Source organism: Micrasema longulum, unplaced genomic scaffold, assembly GCF_059751315.1.
Source record: "Micrasema longulum isolate JH-2025_06_02 unplaced genomic scaffold, ASM5975131v1 h1tg001253l, whole genome shotgun sequence".
Lineage (NCBI taxonomy): Eukaryota > Metazoa > Arthropoda > Insecta > Trichoptera > Brachycentridae > Micrasema > Micrasema longulum.
In genome coordinates, this window is record NW_028278440.1 from 138,495 (window position 1) to 162,736 (window position 24,242).

Consider the following 24,242-nt stretch of genomic DNA (forward strand, 5'->3'; position numbering starts at 1 on the left):
GGTACTGGCAGTCGCATACAAAGCCAAAATGACGGGCTACATTGAGAAAGGATACGCCGTCAAACTGAGCCGCGAGGAGGCAGACACCCACTAGCCACGCAAGGGATACCTGCCACACTTCGCGGTGAGAAACCGGTGGTTTTTTTTAGTTTTTTATGATATTACAAGCTGATATGAGTAAGTAGAGTAGGGTTTCTCGAAAAAAATATGATATTTTCCGAAATATAAATATTTAATAAAAACACAAAAACAATTAATTATAGAATTAGGCGATACATTACAAAAATATACATAACATGTTTTAAAAAATGTTTATAAACAACTTATCCCTAACTATCTGATCTTAACTACCTGGGGTGGTATTCTGAACCACTCTCGTGGGCCTCTCTACCACGTTAAAATCATTTTGGTATCCTGAACGAATCTCGTAATAGGTATCGTTAAAACCACGCATGCGCACAGCACACAAATAAACTAACCTTGTAAATCTGGCAAACGTCAAACATGCGACCCGCGAGATGTTTCGTTTTTAAAAATGTATGTTTATTTTTTATTGTGAGCTACTAAATTGGCAATTAAATATATTGCGTCATCTGTAAAAACTCAAAAGACGCCATTATACAAATTACGACAAATCCATTTGTGCTCATAAATTGAAGGTTCGTAAGTTTTTTTTAATTTGTCGGGACATTTTTAGTCTTTGTCAAAAATAACGGAGTTAATACAGGTAAGTATTCGCAATTAATAAATTTAATCAATTTAAACACGTAATATATTGTCAAAATATTAGTCAGATCGATTTGAGGTCTTTTTTCCTCGATCTAGATCTGGCACAGTTCGAGTATGTCAGTCGGTGTTGATTATATTTCAACACTAAATTCGTTTCTAATTTATATTAATTATTAATTTATATATATACATACATTATCAAAGGGAACTCGGGATACACATTTAATGCATCTTAATCATGCTATAAAGGTTCCTAAAGATTGCCATATTGAAGCTAATTGAATGACAAGACGATGCATTGATTGATTGTTTAGTATTCCCAAAGACATACGGTCGGCCGTCGGCTTTTGTACTTTCTACTTTTGCGTAATTCACTATTTCAGGCATTTAAATAAATTATGTTTTTTACAGATTTTTATCAATAATGCAAACATTCTTCGCTTCCATGCAGGTGCTCCCTCGGTTAACTAGTGATAACTATGTTAAGATAATATGTTATGAGGAAAATAATGAATCAGGTCATTAAGGAAACTGACAGGGAAGGTGTGCCTACATTAAGACAATTTCAGTAGAATTATAATATATGGAACGCAATAAGCAATATTGGATACTTGTGGGCTGAAATAAAAAAGTAAAAAATGAAAGGTTCCTGTAAACAATTATGCCCGCAAATGATGAATTTTGAAGAAACTCTGGAAACTATCACAGATGATATAGTATAGGACTTCAACAATGAAGATGTTAACGAGTTAATTGAATATCACTCAGAACCTCTGTCAAATGACTGCTTAATTGCAACAACTGGTAAATGAAATACACAGTTAATGTAAGGAAAAAGTTGATAAAATTGTCTTTGACAGTAAAAAATATGAATGAAGCCTTATCTATTTTGAAAATTAAATACAGCATGTTATTATATAGAACTCTTTATCAAGAAAACAAAAAATATGGAAGTATTTAACTAACTCTTGAAAAATTTATAAAGAATCACCTGAAAGCACTTAAACACCTCATTAACTTAATTAAAAAATACATATTTTTTACATCCCTCGACTTTCGAACATTCAACATTCGCACACATTTTCAGGAACCAATTATGTGCGAAAGTCTACTGTATTTCAATGCTTGGGACAAGATGTCGCTCTAATGGTTTGTAATACTGTAATTATATGTCTGTATACTGATAACATAATGAATCATTACATGCAAGAACATTTTTTGCTCAAATTATAATTGAAGCTGTAAGGTTTAAATATCAAATCAAAATACATATAAATTTTAAATCCTTATTTCAGATTTGCTGTCACAATCTCTGAATGTGTAAGTACAAAATGAACCAGTGCAAGATCTGTTTGTTTGATCCCATATGTTGAAATATACTTATTCTTCTGACATTCTCAATTATTAAAAGGTGTCAAACCAAAAAATAAAGTCACTAATTATTTTCATTAAGGTTGTGTAAGGTATCTCATCATTTCCCTATCCGCACCATGTGGTGCATAGGGCACTGCATTGGCGCATCAAATGCAGCATATTTCATCATCGGTTACATGAAGGTAAGGTGATCAATCTTACACTTCAGGTGCTATTCCAGGGACTCAAACATTGCAGTGAACGTTAAGAATAAATATTTTCTGTTGATCCTGCCAGGAATCGAACTTGGGACCTCAAGCACGGTCGGCAAACGCTCCGACTACTACCCTACGAGGCAGACATATCTCTACCCAATTTCCTTTTCCAGAATTTACATAAGAGTTGCCGTAAAGCCGAAAACGCTCGTCCAGGGCTCTGCTTTCATTTTTCAAACAGGTCTGTTTCCTTTGTCAGCTTGGACACGGACAAAGGGTATGCAATATTATGTTTCCCAGAATTTGAGTTCATTGTTGGTTGCCATAAAGGAATAATAGAGCATAATATATTTAATCAATTTATTCTAAATTTGTTGCAACAGAGAGGGAAAACATTTTTGAGAAGAGAATATGGAAGTATAGGCATTTACAGGGCTTATGACCTGTCATTGGCTGGTTTAAGCGGCCACTTTACTTATTGTGTTTAAACATCCAAATTTCCTCAACTCTTCCATCTGTTGACTTTTGTGAAGTAAAAGAGCTGAAACCTTTATCATGTGGGTGAGATTCATCCATCCAGCAACAAATTTAGATTGGAATAACTCCCTAGGTAGGAAATCCAGCCAGTCCGCAAAATTTGGACATACTCAAAACATTGTTGAATTAACTAACTGGTAAAAGAAGAAGTATAAGAATTGGAAAATTGCTTTTTTAGGTGTTGCCTAGTAGGTGATTTCAGCCGGATGATATGAATGACAGGCCATAAGCTCTGTAAATGCCTAGACTTCCATATTCCCTTCTCAAAAATGTTTTCCCTCTCTGTTGCAACAAATTGAATTTTATTAAATTATTTCTCCCTAGGGAGGAAATCCAGCCAGTCCGCAAGTATTTGGACGTACTCATAACATTGTTTTATTTATTTTCACTATGGTACCATATCCATAAAGTCTGTATTATTTTTTTTTTAAATGTTATGTTGAATATGCATATTAACATTTAAGATTGTTTTTATTTTATTTTTTATGGCTTACAAATAATGAACAATACAATAAATTGGTATAATATCACAATTTGTTATGTTTAGAAATTTTTCATGAATTAAATGTGAATACAACATGCACAAATAATTAATAAAGTAAAAAAAAAATACTTTTTTTTAATCAACTAAATTTAATTTTTGTAACTTTTTATAATTTTTATGTGTATTTAACATTTTATTTGGACTTTAATATTGTTATTTTAATTTCACTAGATTTTTTCCCCTATGCTTATTATTATGGCATAACACGGCAACAGCCTAAAAAAAATCAGTACATTAATATGTAAACTGTGAATCAATTGAGTTAAATCGGGTTGTGGTCCTATGACTATCGTCATGGACTCACGGCTCAAAGGTCCGTGGTTAGAATCCCATTCCATCCCAACTTGATTCCTATTTTCTAATAGAGAGTTATTTACAACTCGTCGAAAATGGCCCTCAAAATTAAATGTTTAAGTAAATCATAAGAACACAAATCTCTTTTAAAAAAATATATAGTGAATTTTTATACCGTAGAATAAATAAATGCAGGTAATCATCATCATCATTTCAATTCCGCACCTAATTGCATAGGGCACTGCATTGGTACACCAATCGCAGCATATCTTGATCTTTTTGTTACTTAAAGAAAAAATGATCAATCGTACGCTTGGGGTGCCAGTCAAGGGACTATGAAATATTGTACTGTAAAATCACCTTTTAAAATAAATATTTCATGTCTACCATGTCAGGAACTGAACCTGAGACCTCTTGCATGATAAGCAAACGCGTTGAGAGGATGTGAGAATACATTTTCTTGTAACAAAAGGTAATATAAATAAAAATAATTTCAAATGTACTGTTTTCGTAAAACTAACTAACTAAAACTAAAGTAAATACAATTCTTGGCCAGAGCCCTTATTTCTCCCGGTGAAAGTGATCACATTAAGGTTCCTTATATTTAGAATATGTGTTTAAATATTTATGTGTGAGATACGACTATATTTTAATTACGTGTGAAAAGGAAACTAAAACACCAAAATATTTTTTCAATAACAGTACTTGCACTGTAGTTTATAAGTTTTTAGGTATAAAATAATAAAAAAAAACTACAAAAAACTAACTAGAATTTAGCTAATGCTCTACATTTGTGAGAAAAGGTTTGAGTGTTTGATGTAGTTGTTGTAGACTCATTTCTGTAGTCCGCTTTTCTGCTCTGCCACATATTTACTCCCATTTTCTCAGATGATCATAAAGGTGTTAAAAATTGACACCAAATTGCAACATTTGATATTTCCTCTTTGCTAAAAATAAAAAAACAAAAAATTATATAATTTACAATACATTTTTAATTACATTTATTACAAAATGACATACTAAAATAAGCACTTAAAATAGTAAAATATATCTTATTTAGGTTAGTTGGAAGTTATTCATCAGGTATTGCAATAAACCTGCCAATATACATATTTTTGTATATTGTACTAAAGTTCATCGGTACACGCAAAAATCAAACACCTTAATTATTCCGCATATTGTTAAACCTTTTAAAAAGAAAACTTTGAAGGCTATATTTTGTGATTTATATGTTTTATTTCTCAGAGCAAATTATTATGCAGTAAAGGTAATATTTTTAAAGTTGTCTGTAGGTATTGTGATTATGATATTGCAATTCAAATATGTGTAAGCTGATTAATTCTAAATATTCAAAATGATATAAGCGGTGTCATATGTAGTGGTATAACTTTGTATTTTCCATATGGTGACAAATTTCCTTTTGTTAGGACATGCCAACGTGAGCTGTAGAGAAAATATTTAATATAATATGAATTTTAAACTAATACAAGATATTTTAATAGTACTTACTTTATTTTTAAAAAAATCTTATGTACTTTGGCTCTTAATCTGTTTGGTAATAAAAAAACATTTGAAAAAATAACAAATTGGGTATTATTTAAAGCAAATCTAATAAATAGTTTAATATGTAAATAAATGATGATTGATATTATAATATACAAATGTATAATAACTGTGTAGGTAGTGATATTTCATTGTTTTTACAACATCTTTAATACCCAGACTGGTATCTTAACGATAAAAATATATATATTACAATTTTTATAATAATAACTGAAGTATTGTATCCTTTTTTATTTAGATTTATCTTTATAATAAAGATATCAGTCATAAAGGTGTAGCGACGAATCTTGCTACTGATTATTTCAGAATTGTGAATTTAAGTACCACTTATCTTTCATTTTTTAGTAAATTACAATTTAAAATGAGAATTTTCAAGAGTGCAAAAAAAACTTGAATTACTTAATAAACAACGTGTCCCACCTCCAAGCAGATGACGAATATATCCTATAGTTTGATATCCATATATTCCATTACAGCATAAATTTAAAGAGCCAATCGATACCATCCCTTCGAAGGATCCGCTTTACTGGTTTAATATAATCTGAAAAAATACACTTCTAAAGGTTAAATTATTTACAGATGTTCTAAAAGAGAATGAGATTTTTTTTAGAAGATAATATTATTAAAAGTCTAGACATTTATAGAGCTTACTATTTACTACTATTATTATTAATATTGATATAATATTTGTTTTAGTACAAAGATATATTTTAACACCACTATTCATAACATAAATTATATTATATTACAATAACCTTAATAATATTGTATCCTTTTTATAACACATGCTGTGAGCTATTATAAAGGTGATGGGTTTAGCAAAATTAAATATCTTATGTGTATGCATGTCCAATTGTCTTTCATTGTTTCTTAATAAACATTTGTAATTTTTCACGTCTCTGAGGGAGTTTGTCGTTACAAGATTCTCTTCCTTTTTTAAAATATTATTTTCTGGGTATTATGTATACCTGTGTTATATTTATAAATACCTAATTTTACCTTTTTATTTTCATTATTTCTATATGTGTGAATTAAGATGTTCTATTTTGTAATGTACATATATATGAATAAATAAAATTGAAATACCACCACTAAACCACTAATAAAATAAATATTAATTATGAGGAAGACTAATGAACAAAGAAGACCAAGAAAGAGATGGCATGACCGAACCCAACAAATTGTTTGAAAAGGATCTCATCAGTGGTACGGGCGGTACGGCAATACTTTGCAATACTGGCTGCGGCAGCTAATACTACATATGACGGCTTATTAGATACCGCACACTAGGCAGCCAAGAATTCCTGGCTGCGGCAGCCATTAGAACGCGTTTGACGTGCACGGCAGCCAACTGGCTGCCTGCAGCCAGAACGAGACAAAGCAAATGTATGTGACTGCCTCAGTCTCCGCGCACTTGTTGTAACAGCCAGAAGTATTTTATGAAACGAATTTGCAATGACTTTCGATACAGAAGATCCATAAAATAATTTTGAAATGAACCCTTTCAAGTAAAGGATGAATTCAATATCTTCTTTTTGGTTTGCGTTTCTTACGAGATAAAATGTAAACAAAAACATCTTCCACATCCATTTTATTTGGACTGGCCGTCAGGCTGGCTGCTTTAACTGGCTGCGCAAAATTTTGACTGCGGCAGCCGGGGTGCCTAGTGGGCGGGAAGCCTAATTATAAAAAAAAAATTAAAGGGGAACATAAAAGCTGTTAATATATTACTTGCGATTTTAACCAAACAAAAATACCGCTGAAACGATAAGTATTTACATACATGATAATTATTTACATTACGAATATCAACAATTAAAACTAACAGTTCGCAGTAGCGGTATTGCAGTACCACTTGCGGATATGGTAATACTTCAAAAGTTGGAAAAATCAGCACACATGCATGAGATTTTGTATGACTGCAAACGCATGTGTGTTGTATATACTCTGGCTGTCCCCGGGAAAACGGCTTGGTGGTTTGTTTATTTTTTACTAACACTAGCTTATTCTTAACCTTTTACAATTTATAAATATTATAATGATTAACAACTTGAGAAAAAACTCGTAAGGTAGGTTTAAACCGTACACAATATATAAGTTTGATTAAAATACCGAATTAGATAAACATACCTTCAAATGATGATTCCTGTTGTCGCGCAAGATGTACATTTAGGGACGCTGTGGTTCGTATGCAAGTTTCTATAGAGTACAGTAGGTATTTCACAGAGGTTCTATAAAAATAAACAAAATCCCTAAGGACATGTAGATCCGGGGCATACTTATCATTTACAAAAGTAGTTGAACTGTCACTGTATGTTTGTTTATGTTTTGCATTGTTGCAATATAAAAAGTACAGTTTGACGTGTAGAAAAAATAAATACCCCACATGGCAGACGTTATAAATTTTCATCAGGATAGCAAAAGCGTTATATTTTGTAATAGGTATATTCATCTCGTCAGTGACGCATGCGCACGAGTATTTTTTCTCATTTTCGACACTCACGCTCTTGCGGGTAGATATCGAACTATGAAACGTCAATTATAAAACCGTCTAAATAACGAGAAATAACGATTGAGATTTGGTAAATTCAACATAATTAAGTCTTTTGGGTCATTCTTAAGGTCACAATAATGTTTCTATTGAAAATCATTATTTTTGGTTTTATGTGTTCGAATTCATTTACGTAATTTGACATGTAATCATCAGAATTGCCATATGGAAAACCAAGTTTAACCGCGTTCAAAAAAAAAAAATCCCTAAATTACACCACGTTATATTCTCGTCCGAAAGTCGAGATCATCTCGTGGGTGTCGAGAGTGATCAGAATACCACTGCTGAATTTTATGTATCTTCCCGACTTTGACATAATCAACGGACCTTAATTGCTTTTAATTGCTTTTTTTTGCACCACAACAGGCCAGGAGACCTAATTACAGTGGCGAATTACATCACGGAATCAACAACGGACTTAACTTAACTTAACTGAACGGAATTAACACTGACATAATTACCTACCTAAAAGGATTTGAGCGTAAACAACAATAACAAAAATAAACAACAATATTTCATATAATTATAGTGACGATGACGAATAATGTGTTTACACTGTCTTCGGATGAATCTGCCGTCACGCGATTAAGATTCAGCTCTTGTTTAGATCCATGCATGCAATTTATTTTATTTTATTTATTTATTTACGTACATAAGTTTATTGTACATTATTTGAGACAATAAGTCCCAACTCCATGGCACTAAAAGTCCTGTGTTGAGATGGGACGAGCAATTATATGACACAGACACATGAGTATAACACCACAAATATAAGATTAGAAACATAAAAATAATTATAAAAAATATTTTTAATAACATATATATGGCACATCAATATGGTAAACAGTAAACTCAAGCATTCGGAAAATCATCAAGGAGTTTCCTACTCAAATCCCTCCCACTAAGGAAAATCCAGTCCTTAACTCCTTTCTTTTCTCCTTGAGAGCTTAATACACTCTTTCAGAATATTGAACACTCTCGGTGCGATACATGAGAGATGTGTCTAAGCAAAAGTCGTACAGGTTTTGGGTATGACATAATTCATGCTCTGGGAAAACCTCGCACGGACATTTTGCTGAGACCTCTCCTTATTGTTTGACCAGAAGTGTGTAAGTGCTTCTTATAGGTACAGTTGTCTTATATCCAGCACCTTCATGTATTGAAACAGCAGTTCTGACGGGTATGTTAGAGAGCGCCGGAACATTATTCTAAATAATAATTTCTGTGAAATTATGAGCGGCTTGAAAATGGATGCCGCACAACCCCCCCAGCCACCATGGAATATACACCGCTTACTATTATATTTTATTTCCGATATTAATGAATTTATACTAACAGTATTTATGGAAAAAGAAAAACATCATCGCCAGCGATTGTATTTCGCTCAAAAAATAAATACAAGTATCGATAAAGCGTGTCCACCCGTTCCTAGTTAGGAACTAGCCGATTACAGCAAATTATTTCCTAGTTAGGAACTAGCTGATTACAGCAAATTATTTCTCCGTACAAAAAAGTCACATTATTTTATATCTTGAACATTTAAATTTTATTTAAAGACTTTCTTTTTGAAAAAAATATTATTTTCCATTTACAGAGTATAGTTAACGTATGACTACCAGTTATTTAATTCACCTGATTTTGTAGAACGCGGCATTTTTGACGTATTAAGAAAAAAATATATCGGCATTTTTTTTGTTGCTATTTTCATATTATTTTTATAATTTAATAACTAAGCAGAAAGGTAAATAAAAATATTTTTGTGAAACTTTAGGTACTCACTATACTTTTGCATTTTATGCTAGTTTATGCTTTTATGTAGTCATCTGACAAGACAGTCGTGTCAAGAGGGATGAATATTTTGGTAGGTTTTATCGGTGAAAGTTTCCATTAAAAATAAGTATTTTGTCCTCGGCAGAAGCAGAATGATGGTTTATCGGACTTGTTATTTTATATTGCTTATGTAGGGACAAATTAATGAAAACTTAGCTAACTGTAGCTTCTCTCTAAAAGTCACCCCTCGCAGTGGTCTCAATCGTGGTAGGCGAACGCGTCGGCCACTACACCAGGTGGACTTTTGTGCAGTCGATTTTCTTCTAAAGGATTTTTAAGTTAGAGTAGCCATAGAATTTTATTGTTTAAGAATCTGATTCAATTTTGCATAGAGAACTGTATTTTTGTATCCGCTGGGATACTGACCAATCACAATATTCATCAAAATTATTCATTTTTTCCATCTAATAGTGTATAGGGCACTGCAATGGTACACCAACCGGAGCGTATCTTGATCATTTTTATCACATTAAGGTAAGATGGTGACCATCTTTGAAATTTTCCAGTGTAAAAACATGTTATAAATAAATGTTTCTTGTCAACCATTTCGGGAATCAAACCCGAGACCTCTTGCATGGTAGGCAAATACGCTGACCACTACACCACGAGGCCGACATCACAATAATATCACTTCATTATTAACTCACGCGTAAGGATTTATCAAATCTCTGTTTTGGTCTGTTATATTACATTGTCCATTGCACATTGCACATTACCTAGGTAGTAACTTAAATCAATAAGTTTTTCTTCTTTTACATATTATTTATTGGAAAACATTCGAGCTCCTGTTGTCCTCCTCCACAGACTTAAGCTACCTATGGGTATGTTTTAGTGTCACTACTTTTAATCATATATTACTCCATATGGCATGTCCATGTATTCTATGACAATGCACACAGCATGGTAAAATTAGGATGGATTGACATTATTTATTATATTATTATGTATTTATTTCAAATTTATTCAGTTGCTACTCTCAGGTAAAATCCTGCAAAAAAATCGAGTGAAGATTAGTTGGCCCCATGGTATACTTTTTTTTTAAATAAAAGAAATACTCGCGTTTTAAAATATTTAATTTTGAGAGCCATTTTCAATGAGTTGTTAATAACTCACTATTAGAAAATTGGAATAAAGTTGGGGTGGGGTGGGATTCGAACCACGGACCATTGAGCCGTGAGTCCAATACACTAGCCGCGGGACTGCGAGTGGAATTTATTTATTATGAGATGTTCCCAGGGACGCTAGAGGTTAAATATAATAGTTTCTCAATATTAAAAGCAAGATGTAAAAACAACACCAAGAAGTCATTTAAATTTTCTATTTCTGAGAATAAAACAATTTTTTTAACATTGCAACGAAAAATTGACATATGAAGAGAGGGGAAGGAAAGGAGAGGATGAAAAGAAATTTAGTGAAAAAAATATTATCATTAAATATTTATTGAAATTTAAATAAACATGTATTAGAACAAAGATACAACATTGGATATTGTCAATCTTTTTCAGGAAGAATTGACTTTACAAACATTACATGAAAAAAGATACTCCGATGTACAACCGTTCATAATCATTTGAACAAGCATCGCATGGTCTAGCGAATTTACACTACGCAGCCTTTATTTATGAGTTACTTTAATGAGCATATTTAGACATCTTTGTTGTTCGTTACTTACAGTTGAACACACAGACTACAGACTCGGGTCCATGAACACCAAATAAAATGAGTTAAGGAAATTAAAGCAGAATAATTATGAACGGGACATACAGCGGGTTGGAGGTATATAATATAATGAAGCCTACTAGAATAAGTGGTAGTTTAAAAGTACAAGATGGTAAATAATGGTATCTTTACTCGATATTTTTTCTCATAACAAGTGATTAAGAACGAACAGTGCAGAAGTTAATAGTTTTGTGCAAACCTGCCTATCAGCTTTAATGGAAAGGAATACATAATGATGCAGTAAAGAGAATTGCTCAATAAATAATAATCTTACTTTCCTAAAATACATTATACAATTTGATGAGAAAAATTCATGAAAAAATTGTATTCAAGTAAGAGAATTATCAGTCATATAATATAAAAACAAACTTAGGAATTTATCGTAAATAATGTTACGCTTAAAATTATCATGTACAAACTTTAAATGTGGTTAATAAATTATTTTGAAGATAAATTTTGTAAATAAAGAACTCATTTAAATTTTACTTTTTTAAGAAATAAAATTATTGTAAATTTCATAAAAGCTAATGATGTAAAAGATAATTATTTATCAATTTAAATACTTATTCTGAAATGTTTGTGCGTGATCAACCATAAATTAAAATACAAATATAAACACGCAGCACTGATAAATATGCTTATTAAATTTATTCAAAGAATTAATGGAATTAATTTTGAAATAAACAAGTCAGATAAGTAAATCGTTTTTGCCGAATTAAATTGTTGGGGCATAAATGACTAGTATTTTCAAGTTGACAAGTTAGTGCACGTTGGTGGAATCGTGGAATCACAACACAATTAATATTATCATAAGGAAAACCGCTCTATATGTGGACTCTCACATAAACAGTGTGATATAAGTTTAATCCAAAGTTAATTACAAAAATCCAAAGATTATCCTACAATTTTACGCATAAGTTATTTTTTAAAGATTTTTATATGTTTATTGCGTTTAAATATATAATTAAATATTCCCCTCAATGTTATACGGTTAATTTTAAATTTGTTAGTTAGGTGCTATAATGTATTTTACAGAATTAAAAAAAAACCATAGAAAGGATGATTTAACTACATAAAAGTATATTTTTAATAATAAACCTACAGAATGTTTCGATGTTTCTAAAATACAAAAAATATTTTATTCCAATTACTGTACCAACAGCTGTAGTAATCATGAATGCAAATCCTTCATTCTGTTGCTGCGACAAAGTGAAAAATGTCATTCCATAATTAATAATCAAACAAATAAACGCACAAACCTAGAAAATGAGTACAAAAAAGATTTTAATATCTCAGAAGAGGCTGTTGAAATTTTTACTTTTTTATTAATTTAGATCTGTGAAGAAATTGAATTGAAACAAAAATTTAATATTTTCTAGCATTAACCGAGTACTTACTTATGTGCGCTTCGTCAATATTTCGATCTTAAGAGCTCAAATAAGATGATAAAAATAGTTGATCATTGTTATTGAAATAAATTTATTTAATCATAACAAATGTGTGTGATTTTGGAAAAATAAGATAACTAATAAATCATAACTGAGTAATAAAGTAACGAGATCTGAAAAAATTAATGAGCTTTCATTGAGAAATGCACAAAATGAAATCCAACTTGAATATATTCATGTAACTGCGAAACCTGTTTACACATTACATAGATACATAGATATTTAGATACGGTTCTGCGCTATTTTTGAAAACTCACACAAGTCCAACCCCGTGTTAGGAAAACAGTGGTTGGCTTAATTATCAAAATCAATGAAAGGAGAACACGGAATTCAGTTCAAAATTACTAATATTCATTATTATCACGCTAGCCTTTCCAAATTACTGTTTGAGAGGATAAGATTCTATGTTGACTCTGACATTTAATAGCTGCCTTGAATATCTATAAGTTACACACAAGTATAGTTGTACTAATATAACATTGATTTTACATCCTTAAATTACTCAGTAAGGAAAGCTTATATAAGAACTGTTTACTTTGGAACATATACATTTTAGGAAATCTATTCCTGGACACAACACACACGAGAGAATATAATGTCAGTGTCGGGGGAGGATATTATACTTGTTTTGTTTACCTAACGTTCCACATATGTATCTGCTACATAATATGAACCGGCAGTTCCACAATATATCCAAGTTTTCAAACAAACTTCATTTCCAGTTCTCTCATGTATGTTCTTCCGATCAAAAGATAAGATTTATAGAAATCAAAATTTTAAATCATTACACCGCCCAAAGAACCAGTCTAGATATTTTTGAGATGTTCATTTCAACACAAAAATATACAAACTGCGATAGATATTTAAATATTATATTTTAAGAATATAACACAAAATTATTCTTAAAATGAAATTTTATTTTTATATCATTCGTATAATCTAAAATTTGTTTTAAATATACACGCAACCGACCATGGTATTACCAACAATTTAACTAATTATAAAATCTCAGCAGCTTTACACTGAAGATAATGGCTGTTGATTATATTTTGATCGGCCTGTATAAAATACAAATGATAAAATAAAATAAGAAAGTGAGTAAAACAAGTTCTGCCAGGCGCCGGCGAATCCCTGTCTAGTTTTGGAGGTTGGAACTAGCGACTCAGTAGGTTACTAACTACACTTGACAGTGAAACAGATACACATGTATGATACTTTGACATAAATATTACACACTGAAACAACTAAATTGGAAGCATATCAATAATTTTACAAATTAACGAGTTTTCATAAGGCTTCTCAATGCCGATTTATAAAAGAATCATATTTACAATTTAAAGTGAACTTTAAGTTTAGATAAATTATTTAGAAATTTTTATTAACTTTCTTAGAAGGTCTTTTATATGGTGTTATGTGGTGATAATTATACGCATTGATATTATAACTATTCAACTATCAATTATACATTTATATTAGTTTAAGAAATGAACAAGATTCAGGGACACACATGTGGATATTATAAGAAAAACATATTACTTAAATATGAATGGAAGCTGAGGTAACGGCGATGATTCTATTTATTTACAAAACCTCCATTAAAGAGTAGAGGTAAACACATTTCAACTAATAATATTTCATAAGCATCAGTGACAAGGAAAATTACACAAGTTTGTAGGTACATACCTATTAGACAAATGTTAATTTTGTCTTAAACCTTTTTTTTTATATGTTTTTTCAGCATCAATATCTTAGTAGGAAAATAATGAAAAGCAATTTGATAACTAAAAATGAGGAATAGTCATCACAACATATATTTCGCACAAACAAGTTTCAATAATGTTATGAAAGCAGTGATGTCTTTTCAATCCTTTTGGATTGAGATTTTCAATACAATAACATCAACAACGAAAGGTGTTTCTATCTAAATATTGTTGGTCAAGTCCCACGAGGAAGATGACAAAAATAATTTCAAACACAAATATAAATAGTCAAAGTTAAGACTCAGCATGTAGAAGGAAATGTTAAGAGTTACTCTAAACTAGAGCCTCGGATCTTGTGTTACATTTGTGTCCTGTCCCACTATATAAGAATTAACTGCATATTAAATTAATCCTCCGGTTATCGACCGCAAATACCTTAAATTGTCTAGTTGTTTGGAAGAAATAGTAATAAAAAAAGCTGTTTGCACAATGTGAAATGCAAATATAGTGCTCTTCTACAGAACAGTTTATATGACTAATATTTTATTGTCTAACTCGTCCCCAAATAATGTTACATAATTAAATAGTATTCAAGATGTATGCAGCTTGGAGTAGTTCAGATACATTGAAAACGAGATAATAGGAAAAGTTTATAGCTATGACATATTTCCAATTTGAGCATAGTGAACCTCAGCAGAGCAGATATTAATTCAATGGATTTTATATGCACTACGGCAAAGCGCAATTTGAAATGCGGAAATTGGAAAATTTGACACGCAAAAGTAACAATTCAGAGAAGAATACAATTGTAGAATATAAATAAAAGGAGATATAAATCCTTTCTAAAGTATTATAGGAATAGGTGAAAGGTTCAAATGTTTGCATCAGCAAGATCACTGCGCTTGTGGATCACATTGTAAGAGACGAACAATGGATGGATCACTCTTGGCACCCTCTATAAACTCTTCCAGAGAAAGCTTGCCATCTTTGTTGCGGTCCATTTGCCGGAATATTTTATCAGTTCGTTTCTCCGGCGTAGATTCATCTTCGGGCATCTTCATTACCGAGCCAACCATTTTGTAGATGGCCTATTAAAAAAAAAATTAAAAATATTTCACATTTTCTAATATCATGTATTTTGTGTTATCAATCACATAATAAAATTTAGTAATGATGTCGACCGATTTAGGAAAACAACTACTATTCCTTTTGTTGAGCTGTCAAATAATTATTAATTTTTATTAAAGTTCCAAAAATCAGCATCATTATTACAGATTAGTGACTATAGCCAACAAAATGGCGTTTTGCATTTAGTCCAAAAGACATTGGTAGTAATATGAAAGAGAATAGAAGTAATTATATGGTAGGAGGAGATCTCTATAAAAAAAAGTCAGCATAAAAGTGCCCCAGTATGTTAGTCAAATAAAATTTACTTCAACGGTCCAATCAGAAGATTAACCCGCTAAGCCTCTATTTAGAGGTTTGTCAGCAGGTGGGAAAGACCGGATATGGAAGGAGGTTATGAAAAATACACCACAACACTCAGACCAATCGAGAAAAGTCTTTCTTGAATTCTTTTATTGCAACTGGCGGAAATCATACCCGCGACGCCAGTTTCACAGTTAGCCGTCTAACCTACTGTCCTACGGCGCCAATGAAATATCTTTTGAAAAAAGTTATAATATGCATCCATATGAGTGGATCCTATGAAAAAAAGTGTCCGCGAACGTTTCGAAAAGTAAAATAAAGTGTTTAAAATGAAAAATCACGTAGTCAGTGCTACAAATATAAATGAATGTAATAAAAAAATAACTAAAAAATATTTTCAATAATTTTATGATTTGTTTAAATTATACTTACTGTGACTATTTCCAGCATCTCTTGTCGCGATATATAACCATTGCCATCCAAATCGTACATAGAGAAAGCCCATTTCAGTTTTTGCTCCAGTTTCCCCCGCGAAGTGACACTGAGGGCGCAGAGAAACTCTCGGAAGTCGATTGTTCCATCTCCATTTGCATCAAATGTCCTAAACACATGTTCTGCAAACTATCGTAACAAGTAATCAAAATCTTATTGTAAAGAACAATTTAAAACAGGCACTTATTCTAGAATAATTGTAGACATTCAAATTAACAATGCAGAAAAAAAAATATTTTGCATGTTTGAAAATATCAAATGCTGGCTAAGCTGTGAAACGCATTAGATATGTTATGTAAGATGCTTGTAAATATATTATTCCAGTCAAATTAGACAAGTTGGTGGGAAAAAATCCTAGAGTTTTGGAAATGGTCTTGTCGCAACCAAGCGTCCTGGTACAAAAAAGTGTGGAAATATTTTTGTAGGAAATTTTATCACTTTAATTTTTGTATTTGACATATGTTTCAGGGTGAGTGATAGTCTCCGAGATTTATGCGAAAAACGGAAACATGGTACCCCCCCCCTCCACAATTCACCCGCCCATAGGGACTTTTGACACACATCAGCCTAAGTCATAAGGAAGCGTTCAAGACCATTTCCAAAACTCTAAGATTTATTTCCACCGATTGCCCTTTTTTGTCTAATTTGACTGTAAATAGAAAAAATATACAAATTATTTTTGATAAAAGTCAGAGTTTTACATATTATTTCTAATTTGAGAAATTGGTCCAAAGGGACAAAGATGGGAATATTTTATAATTAAAGTTATTTTTTCAACATAGAGACTCTTCTGACTCAAATTTCGCATATTCAATCATAAAATTATGGTTATAGTATGCAACGCCATTGAAAATAGTCATCCACGTGATTGTCCGCCTCGTGGTCAGCGTGTTTACCTACAATGGGTCTGTGTACGATTCCTGACATGGTTGACATAAGAATATTTATTTCAAAGGGTGTTTTTAAACACGAGAATATTTCATAGTGCCCGCCTTACCTGAACCGTAAGACTGATCATCTTAACATCATGTAACAAAAATTATTAAGATATGTGGTGCAATGGTGTACTGGTGGATTTTTATGAGCCGGCGTGTGCGCTATACTTACACATACACATTGTGTAGTATCTGTGAATAAGCCCATGGTATGACATCGCACGGCATATGCATTATGAAAATAATATCTGACTCTCTCGAGCTCAGACGCGCTTATGAGTGTGACAAAGACAACTATTGCTTTGTTAGCTGCTAATGATATGGTAATACAATATACACAGGATACTTCTGCGTTCGTCTGAATTTCGCTGCGATTCTTAATAGTAAGAATATAATAAAATGTACGAGTATTAAGTTATGGATTAAAAACACTGGTTTATAAATATGTAGGTATTTCCATTTAATTAAATCATGAATAGGTCGATTATGTAGTGATGGCGCTTTCACAAAACTTACACAAAAACATTTTTAATGAACAGAATACTGATTTTAAAAATCTTGATGTTATATATTGTTATATTAAATGTTTTTAAAAATCTCTTTTGGATTAGAGCAAAAAAAAACAATTACTTAAGAAGATGTCATATCTTTACGAGTATTTATTTTTAAACGAACCTGTTTTTTATTTAATATTTTGTGTTCATGATAATAATAATGAATAGAGTGTAATTAAAATGCACAGTACAAATTATATCAGAAAAAATATGTACAAATTATATCACAAAATAAGCACGCTTATTGATAAACAATAAATCTTGTTATTTATATACTTTAAACAATCTACACAACTTCGCATTTTAGTTCTAGAGTAATTGACTACGAAAAAAAACATTTTTTCAAAGTTAAATGGCTCCTTGTTCTTGGAAGGACTATAATTAGTAAAATGCAACATTTAAAAAAATTATTTGAAAAATATAAAATAATGAAACAAAGTATTTTAATAAATTGATTTTACATTTTCTTAACCCATTGTATTTTTTTCATTTACACAACCCTCTAATCCAACATCGAATTTTTAAAAAAAGATAGCACATTTGGTTAAAAATTAATACAACGTTTTTTTAAATCAACATCCTATAGATTTAAATGCGTTAGTGCGTTTTCTGAACGCGCCAGCTTAAGTTAAACCACCAGTACCAATGCAGTGCTCTATGCACCATTAAGTGTGAAAATATAATGATGAATTCGTGTGATTATGATAAGTTGTTTTTCCTTATTGGTTTTTAATCTGAAGTCCTTGCATAGTTCAATGGTACATTTTATTTATCCATTGTTTGCGGGAACCAAATAAATGCGTTTTTTGCATACTATCTGTAGAGCACAGGAGACGACAAAGCACGTCTTGTTCCCGATTAGCAACGGGTTGCAAGAAATGTGTCATCTCGGATATTCTGTGAAGTAAAGGTAGACACGATACTACCAAAGTACTTGGTTTATTGTGAATTAGGCTCTGGAACCAGACTGTAGTCGTAAATTTAACACTTGAAATACAAGTACCTGCAAGACAGACATTTGGTTTTTAACTTCTGTTACATTTCTTTAAGATTCTCGTAATATTATTACTAATAATATCATGTCATAATATCACAAGACGTCCTCTACTGTCCATTCTGCATATCGTCGGTATACTGTCAAAACCCTTAAAATGCATCATTCAACAAAAGTCTTTTCAAAATATTTTGGACATGATACATACTCGTGTACCCATCTCAGTTCCATCAAATTGTTTCAATGGATGAGATTTTGAAAAAATTATTAAAATTAAAATATCCTGGATGGCGCGCCATTACATAAAAGAACGTGTTTCTGACAATATCATACATATTAAATTGGTAATAGGGTTTCACAGTGTAAATAATAATAAAATTATTGTTATCATGTCCAAGAAATCATTTTTTAAATACAATTTTGTGTAGAACTAACCTCATTGTTTACAATTGAAAGATGCAATAGACACCAAGAGCGAAAGTTGGCAACAGAAAACGCATTCTGTTTCACCAACACAACTTATTGTATAGACTCTTTAGTTTAGTTATTGCAAAGTTGAGGTATTGAGAGCCATAGGAGCTTGAGCGACATTTGACAACAATTTAATCCGAGGATGTAATTAAGTGAAAAAAAATGTAGGTTTTAAGCCACACTAACTCAAGCGCCAATATTAAAGCTGGAAACTAAATTAAAGTTTAACCAAACAATTTCAACATTTACTCCTAACATAAACTACTTGAATTCATTCTTCCTTGACAAATCGCAAAAATTGGTTGTAGAACATTAATCAAAATGGCACATACACGATTGATTGAAATTACTTCAGAACATAAAAACACCTTTTGAAATAAATACCACAACGAGGGAGGAATGTTACAACCGCACCGATGTTAAAATGCTATGTAAAGGCATATAAACCAAGTACGTAGTTTAAATTGACTATAGAATTAAAAAACGCTTTTATTTCAAATGATGCACAATGTTTTAAAAATGGCTTCGCATATAAGTATCCCTATGTTCATCATGTATATGATTAATTATTAATAGCATTTTAACTGCAAATATATAATATAATTGCAGATATTGGGTATTAGTAAAACCCAATTATATTTATCACCGGTTTGCTTTGATGAGCGAGTAGTTACCAATGCTGTTGGCATTGGCAGCCATGGATAAACGAAGATGGACAGATATAAATCATTCTTACACACAGTGTGTGGCGGCTGCTGAAAATATAGTCATCGCAAACAACAATAAAAATAATGAGCCCCAAAACAAAAGTAAATATAGATAATGTTAGAATAAATTTATCAAAACGCATTAAACATTCGCACATAACAATGAGAACAAAATAAAATCACCAATTTACAAATGTAAAATTTAAAATAAAGACTTGGAACATACCTTACTCGCATCCCCATATGGGAAAAAATTCCCGTAGATTTTTTTGAATTCCTCAACAGACAAATGTCCACTTGGACAGTCCTTCAAGAAACCTTTATACCATTCCTGAATTTCAGCATCTGAAATAAGTTTATATAAATATGTATGAAGTGGCATTCCTAATAAAATTATATGCACTTATATCAATTTACTACCAATAGCCGCAGTTTAATCATAAAAAAATATTTATCTAAATTTGAAATTTGTGAAATCTAATTTTTATATTACGCATCTCCAAGCTTTGCAATGTTAACATAACATATTTACTGTTTTTAAATACATGACACACAAATCAATAAACGGATGAAGAACAATGGCATCAGAATACCGAGTACAGCAGCCTACCTGAAAATTCGGTGTTCTGTTTTAAGTCTTCCAACACTTCAGGTTTGAGTTTGCTGTTCTGCTTTCCCATTTTGATGTAGCGTAATCGCACAGGTTATTGAAATGTTTTTTATCGGCAGAATCTCTTATATTTTTCAAGCGAAAAGAATGTGTATCCTGAAATCATCCGAAGATTGAAAAATTGTCAAAGTCACTTACTTAACTCACCCGTAAAAGTTTCCTTGAACACTTACCTTGAAATATAAGGTAAACATGTGATTAGAAAAATGTAATTAAATATAAAAATATGTTATGTTCTTTAAGAACTTTATTTATGTATGAAACATCTAGATGTGATGGAAATATCGTAATTTGCTGGCTGCTTGATAAAATATACATAACAAATAATATCTAGTCACAGATTTCATTAAAATATAAACAAAACCAATATTTATCTTAGCATTTTAAATACATAAAAAAGTATTAGTCCTCAAAATGTAATTTTGCACAATGCTTAAAAACAACAGTATTATTTAAATAAATTATGCTAAATAATGTTTGTGACATATGCTTAAAAGTACATATTTGTGCTTCTAATAAAAATATTTGTGATTATAATAAAATATAAAATCGAGAATGCACAGTGAACCTTTTGAAAATGTTCACAATTGTTTTATATACACATATGACTTCATATAGAAATCGAATACAAAACAAAAGATGATTATTATTATAGTATAACTCATTTATACCACCCGTTGGTCGATATTTATTATTTTGTATAATTTGGCAGTCAACTGCTAATGTACATGATAATATTTTTTCTAATTTTTAGAAACTTGCAGGTACGTATTGTGTCTATACCTACATTATATTTTAGTGATATTAATTGAGATCAGTTAGTAAAACCATTCCTACATACATTGCAGAAATCATTCCTACAATGAGTATGTCATTTCATTGGGACAATTGTATTTTAGTATGGTAAATTTCAGTTCTGTGTTACTTAAAACACTTCCAGTCCTACGTGCTGATGCTTTATTTTGTCATGATTAATAAAAACACAAAGAAATTTGATTTTATAAGCGAGTTACACTTTAATAATAATTAATAATGAGGAAACATAGTCAGTACACATTATAATGTAAGACGGGTTCCCATACAATGTCAATATGACTAAGAAGATCTTCAGACACTAGTTCATTACTTATTGAATTACAGGAATTTTTACTTAGGCAGAATTCTGAGTAGAAATAATGAACGAGTTCATTTGCACCGCGCTCACTATCCCTCGTCAACTCATTGTAAGCTAGTGCAAGTTACATAATCAAAAATATTATAACAATCATCAATTGTGTACACAATATTATTTCAAATGTCTTATTTTTATGCTCACAGAAATAAAACATTATTCGGTATAATAAGTATGTGCGTAAAAACATTTATAAAATGACAATCGGTACTTACTGGAAGAGTAGACAAAATATACACACTTGTGAGTAACAATATACATTTTGTAGAGAAACATCATTTTGGAAAATTTTCATGGATATGTAAAGATTATTCGTATAAAAAAGAATGAAATATAATATTTTATGTAGTAATAGTCCAGGACAATTTGTTAATACAGAGGTAAATAGAATCCCTTTCTCAAATGGGGGGATGACAGAGACTTTGTGACAACCTACAAAAGGATTACACGTTTGCCAGGATCGCCACGTATATATTGATGGGGCTTTTATTCTGATTATAATTTTCAACTATACATACATGCATATTTTTGTTATGCTGTGTTTGAGCATTACAAATATACAATATACTCATTACTTAAATAAAAAGTAGTCTTGCGGAGCTTACTGTAACCAAATTACACTGGACAAATAAATATTGCAACGAAATGCAGGAATACCTCAAGAAAAGATGATGGAAAATCTCAGATGTTCTGTATACATATATCGTAATAATATTTTCTACATCGTTGAATACAAGGCAGGTGATTTTGTTATAATATGTGTTTGTCATTTATAGTAATTATATTGAATACTGCAATCTAGTATACTACATACTGGTACTCACAATGAGCAATAAAAATAAGGATAATCGCAGCTTCCAAATATGCAGAACCAATGTGTATATTTAGAAAATTGATATGTAGACGGAAAATAAAAGTTGCCGCACTAACGTGCCACCTGTTTAGTATTATACGATATAAAGCTATGGGTACAAATATATTTTATATCTAAACATAAACGGTGAACAGTAATTCATTTTACTCCATTCAACCCTGGTGTGTTCTGACCGGGAACCATAATGCGTGCACAGCCAACATAATGCAGTGTTTATATATATATATATATATATATATATATATATATATATATATATATATATATTTATATATGTTATGTATTAGGCAGCGCATTCTACTCTTAGGAAATTAACCATTTTCATGTGCATTCTTCACCAATCTATCTATCCAAGAATCATCGTATATTTCAGTACAATATTGGTAAACTTATGTAAAATGGGGAATGACAGATGGTTGTCGGGTCAGGTAATCCTTCTAGAAGATGATGATATGATTTCATTGCAGATATTAAATTGAATTTCTTCTGATTTTTTTTGCTATACTAATCTTTATAGTTATTTTATGTAATGTTTTATGTTTTTAGACTGCTATATTTCATAATCCCTGGACTGGCACCTGAAGCGTTAGACTGATCTTGATCATCTTGCTTTCATGTAATAAATAATTGAGATACGCTGCGACTGGTGTACCACTGCAGTGCCCTATGCACCATTCGATGTGGGTAAGAGTTATTATGATGATGAATGATTTATGTAACATGATTTTATTAGTATTTAGTCATTGAAATTGAAAGATATGTACTTTCTAATATATTTTTTTTCAAAAATCCCTGTTATAAATATCCATAATTATATGATTATATTCAAAATATACACGTGAAATTTAAAAGGGCGAAATTGTTATTACTAAAACATACAAATTGGATGAGATATAAGTATAACTACATATTATACAGTGATCCTTTAAAAATAAATATTACATACTAATGTATAGGTACTTAAGAACCTAAAGAGATCATAAAAAAATATTTCCTTACAAACTAAAGCATTCCATGAAGATTCGTGCTAAACAATGATTCTTGGATAAAAGGTATAATATCTTCAAACATCTTTGTGCTGGTTCATTCTTAATACACCGAAGATATGGAATCTTTGCAACCAATATACGGGGTATAGCAATGAAATGGGATCATTTTAAAATGTAATTATTTTTTTAGAATGATTTTTTACTAATTTATCATTCATAAATATTAAGTACAAGAATATCCATTTGGCATTCAATATTAAATAAAACTTTTAAATTAAAAAGTTACAGTATGGTGCGCGATTTCGACAAATGGAATCATCGGCCCATTCTTTTTAGAGAATACGGCTGAAAATGCGGTGACCGTTAATTCTTAACGATACGTTGCAATGATTTGTATCTTTCTCACACTTTTTCAGCAAGACAAGGCAACAAATTTCAATTAATGCTTTGTTCCCGGGCACCGTCATTCCTCGT

General features: G+C 31.0%; 1 protein-coding gene and 2 long non-coding RNA genes across 6 annotated transcripts in view; 1 reads left to right on the forward strand and 2 right to left on the reverse strand.

Annotated features, from left to right (window-relative positions):
* The first annotated feature begins 253 nt into the window (after window positions 1-253).
* LOC148276254 (uncharacterized) lies at window positions 254-2,160 on the forward strand. 3 transcript variants are annotated; one of them, XR_015823818.1, is made up of 3 exons: window positions 254-727; window positions 1,141-1,878; window positions 2,025-2,160. It is a non-coding gene; the product is annotated as an uncharacterized LOC148276254 (long non-coding RNA). The 3 variants fall into 3 exon arrangements; XR_015823819.1 differs by having other exon boundaries at window positions 254-659; XR_015823817.1 differs by having other exon boundaries at window positions 254-1,878.
* Window positions 2,161-4,105: 1,945 nt separating this feature from the next.
* LOC148276255 (uncharacterized) lies at window positions 4,106-7,805 on the reverse strand. 2 transcript variants are annotated; one of them, XR_015823816.1, is made up of 3 exons: window positions 7,366-7,805; window positions 5,635-5,776; window positions 4,106-4,619 (listed from the first exon to the last, which is right to left on the reverse strand). It is a non-coding gene; the product is annotated as an uncharacterized LOC148276255 (long non-coding RNA). The 2 variants fall into 2 exon arrangements; XR_015823815.1 differs by having other exon boundaries at window positions 5,656-5,776; window positions 7,366-7,768.
* A 3,237-nt stretch (window positions 7,806-11,042) lies between these two features.
* Nca (neurocalcin homolog) overlaps window positions 11,043-24,242 on the reverse strand; it is a 111,784-nt gene continuing 98,584 nt past the window's right edge. The window contains exons 2-5 of the mRNA XM_088234530.1: window positions 20,675-20,830; window positions 20,291-20,409; window positions 16,344-16,532; window positions 11,043-15,571 (exon numbers count right to left, since the gene is read on the reverse strand). Of these exons, the coding sequence (XP_088090656.1) occupies window positions 15,377-15,571; window positions 16,344-16,532; window positions 20,291-20,409; window positions 20,675-20,744 (573 nt within the window). The 5' untranslated portion in view covers window positions 20,745-20,830 and the 3' untranslated portion in view covers window positions 11,043-15,376. The remainder of the gene's footprint in view (window positions 15,572-16,343; window positions 16,533-20,290; window positions 20,410-20,674; window positions 20,831-24,242) is intronic.